Source organism: Sinocyclocheilus grahami, unplaced genomic scaffold, assembly GCF_001515645.1.
Source record: "Sinocyclocheilus grahami isolate Dianchi unplaced genomic scaffold, SAMN03320097.WGS_v1.1 scaffold6721.1, whole genome shotgun sequence".
Lineage (NCBI taxonomy): Eukaryota > Metazoa > Chordata > Actinopteri > Cypriniformes > Cyprinidae > Sinocyclocheilus > Sinocyclocheilus grahami.
Window position 1 is genome coordinate 5,480 of NW_015511022.1, and position 2,847 is coordinate 8,326.

General features: G+C 35.0%; 1 protein-coding gene across 1 annotated transcript in view; it reads right to left on the reverse strand.

The window, feature by feature from the left end:
- The window catches only part of LOC107577641 (vacuolar protein sorting-associated protein 8 homolog), a gene marked incomplete at its 5' end in the record, with an annotated part of 7,050 nt that extends 4,500 nt beyond the window's left edge, over positions 1–2,550 (reverse strand). The window contains 3 exons of the mRNA XM_016263694.1: positions 1,431–1,503; positions 1,584–1,626; positions 2,499–2,550. Of these exons, the coding sequence (XP_016119180.1) occupies positions 1,431–1,503; positions 1,584–1,626; positions 2,499–2,550 (168 nt within the window). The remainder of the gene's footprint in view (positions 1–1,430; positions 1,504–1,583; positions 1,627–2,498) is intronic.
- Positions 2,551–2,847: the final 297 nt, after the last annotated feature.

The following is a 2,847-nucleotide window of genomic DNA, read 5'->3' on the forward strand; positions in this document are numbered from 1 at the left end:
TATATATATATATATGTGTGTGCATGTGTAGGCTGCAAACATTTTATTGGTCACCGAGTCACTATGTTACCCGTGTTGTCATACTTTGAAAAAGGCCTATGCCTATTTTTTCAGTACTGCTTTTTTGTTCAGTTTTTTTATGTCAAATATTTTAATGTACAGTTGAGGTCAAAAGTTTACATACCCATTTCAGAATCTGCAAAATGTTAATTATTTTACTAAAATAAGAGGGATCATACAAAATGCATGTTATTGTTTATTTAGTACTGACCTGAATAAGATATTTCACATAAAAGATGTTTGCATATAGTCCACAAGAGAAAATAATAATTGAATTTATAAAAAAGACCCCCTTCAAAAGTTTACATCCCCTTGATTCTTAATACTGTGTTGTTACCTGAATGATCCACAGCTGTGTTTTTTTGTTTAGTGATTGTTGTTCATGAGTCCCTTGTTTGTCCTGAACAGTTAAACTGCCTGCTGTTCTTCAGAAAAACCCTTCAGGTCCCACAAATTCTTTGGTTTTCCAGCATTTTTGTGTATTTTAACCCTTTCCAACAACGACTGTATGATTTTGAGTTCCATCTTTTCACATTGAGGACAACTGAGGGACTCGTATTATGGCACAAGATAAACATGAGTGTACATCAGAAAGTATTCTGTTTCAACCATGGAAGGATGTCAATACACGTCACTTTTCAAGTTCAAGTTCACCAACGTTAATCTACTCTCCGGTCTGGTTTGTTTGTCGGACAAAATGGCAGATGCTGCGTTATAATTGGTCAGACCACCTGTCAGTCAAACTCTGCTTCAGGGTAAATTACCGTAGACTCAATCGATAATATCCTGGCAGAAAACCACCAGCCGATTTCCCTTTTTTTATGTATTTATTACTTTCTTTATACTTTCAGTGGGTATTCTGCAGCCCATCTTAAAACCTAAACCTGGATTCTTCCACACTCTCCTTGATTTAGCCGAGAACATTCTGTCTTGTTTCAGTACAGATCATCTCTACACATTATTGGAATAAACAACCCTGTCTGTCATGCTTTTCACTCAAACCTATAGAGTGTGACAGCACTCAATGTGTGTGTGTGTAAGAGTAGCTTTAGGTTGTGTGTGTGTGATCCATGTCCGTATTTAAGTTCCTCTGGAGGTTGTCCATCCCAGAACGAATCACTTGAGCACTCTGAATGGGCAACAAAGAGAAAATCTCTCTAAAAGCCCTGCTGAGAGCAAACTGCAGAGAATACTAAACACACACTTGTGCTATATATAACTGAGAGAGAAAGAGTTGCGTGACTCATACAGACCCATACAAACAAAACAGACATGAGTGTTACGGTGTTGAGCTGTATGGAACATGACAATGTGACTGCTGACCAAACAAAACACATTCTCTGCAATCTGGGTTTAATCAGACTTCTTACCTGGTTTTTCACCTGAGGGACCAGATCTTCAGGAATGTCACCTAACGGATAGGCCCGTCCTGCCAAACAACAGCTGGCAGAGGAGAAGGAAACAGGTGTGTAATGGCACGCAACTATGTATGAGTGCAGTACTTATGCAGAAAGTCACCTCACCTGATGTACACCAGCAGTTTATTTCCCATCACAACATGCTCATCTGAGGAAGGAAACAAATGGGAAAATGTGATTATGTGCACTTTAGTTTAGCATTAGCTGACAAGATTTCAGGAATGAAAACCATTCTACTTCAGCAGTCAAAAATCAGTGGCATTTACACTGTTATTATCTATTCATTATCTATTAATAACATTGTTATTGGGTTGGAGTTGGCTGTCATTTTTTGTCTTTTCATTCTTTGCTGAGTATCTCTTGTGAAACATGTTAAGTCTGACAATGTGCAAAAGAAAGTATGAGTTATTCAATTTGAGTTAAATCCCAAAAAATTCAAATCAGAACTCATATGCATCTTTTAGGATTTGCAATGCAATAAAAACGGTGTAATTTTTAAAACAATCTAGGCTTGTTGTGAGTGTAGGGCTTAACAATTTGGTCACAATCTTGTGATTATATATCAATATTGCTATAGATTTTTATTTATTTATTTATTTTAAATACAAATACAAACTATACTAAACAAGAAATATTACTAAAATTTCACTATAAAAAATAGCCAAGCTTGAGTATTCAAGAAAAATAATAATAATTTAATTTTACATTACAACTGTAAAATTGTAATACTAATAATGTCTCAATTTCTTCATTTTCAAATGTTAAACCACTGAACTTTTATTTAGATAGAAAACTGCAGGGAGCCCTTAAAGCTTCTCTTTTGTTGATAAACATATTTTTTGATAAAAGTCATATCGCAATTCATGTTTTATTTCAATTAAACATGCCGCCTTACAATTTATAATGCACAATAAAAAACAGACACTTTCTGGAATAGTTTCTGCCAGCTCCTCTAGTTTAGCTGAGTATCCTGATGCATGTTGCACGTGTTGCTTTATATTTGCTGGTTCTCTGTTCTACCTGTGAGAGGCTTTCCTTCACGGAGAGGAGGACCAATTGCCTGAAAGAGTTTCTGAAAAACAAGGAAACAGAAGCAGTTCATTTTTACTATTTGTTAGGAGTGAACATGAACATTAGTAACAGAACTAATTTAAAATAGTAAATAATTTTAACACTTCATTTTGGCTTCATAACTACTTAGCTATTTTCTAACAAACAGTAAATAAATAAATGCAAGCTATTAAGGAAAGTCACTTCAGAGACAGCAAGTCATCACAATTTGAATATTTTTTCCCTCTGGAAGATTGCTCATGATATGACCAAAAAAAGACAGTAAATATGCTCTCTTTTGATTTCATCTTGACTTTTA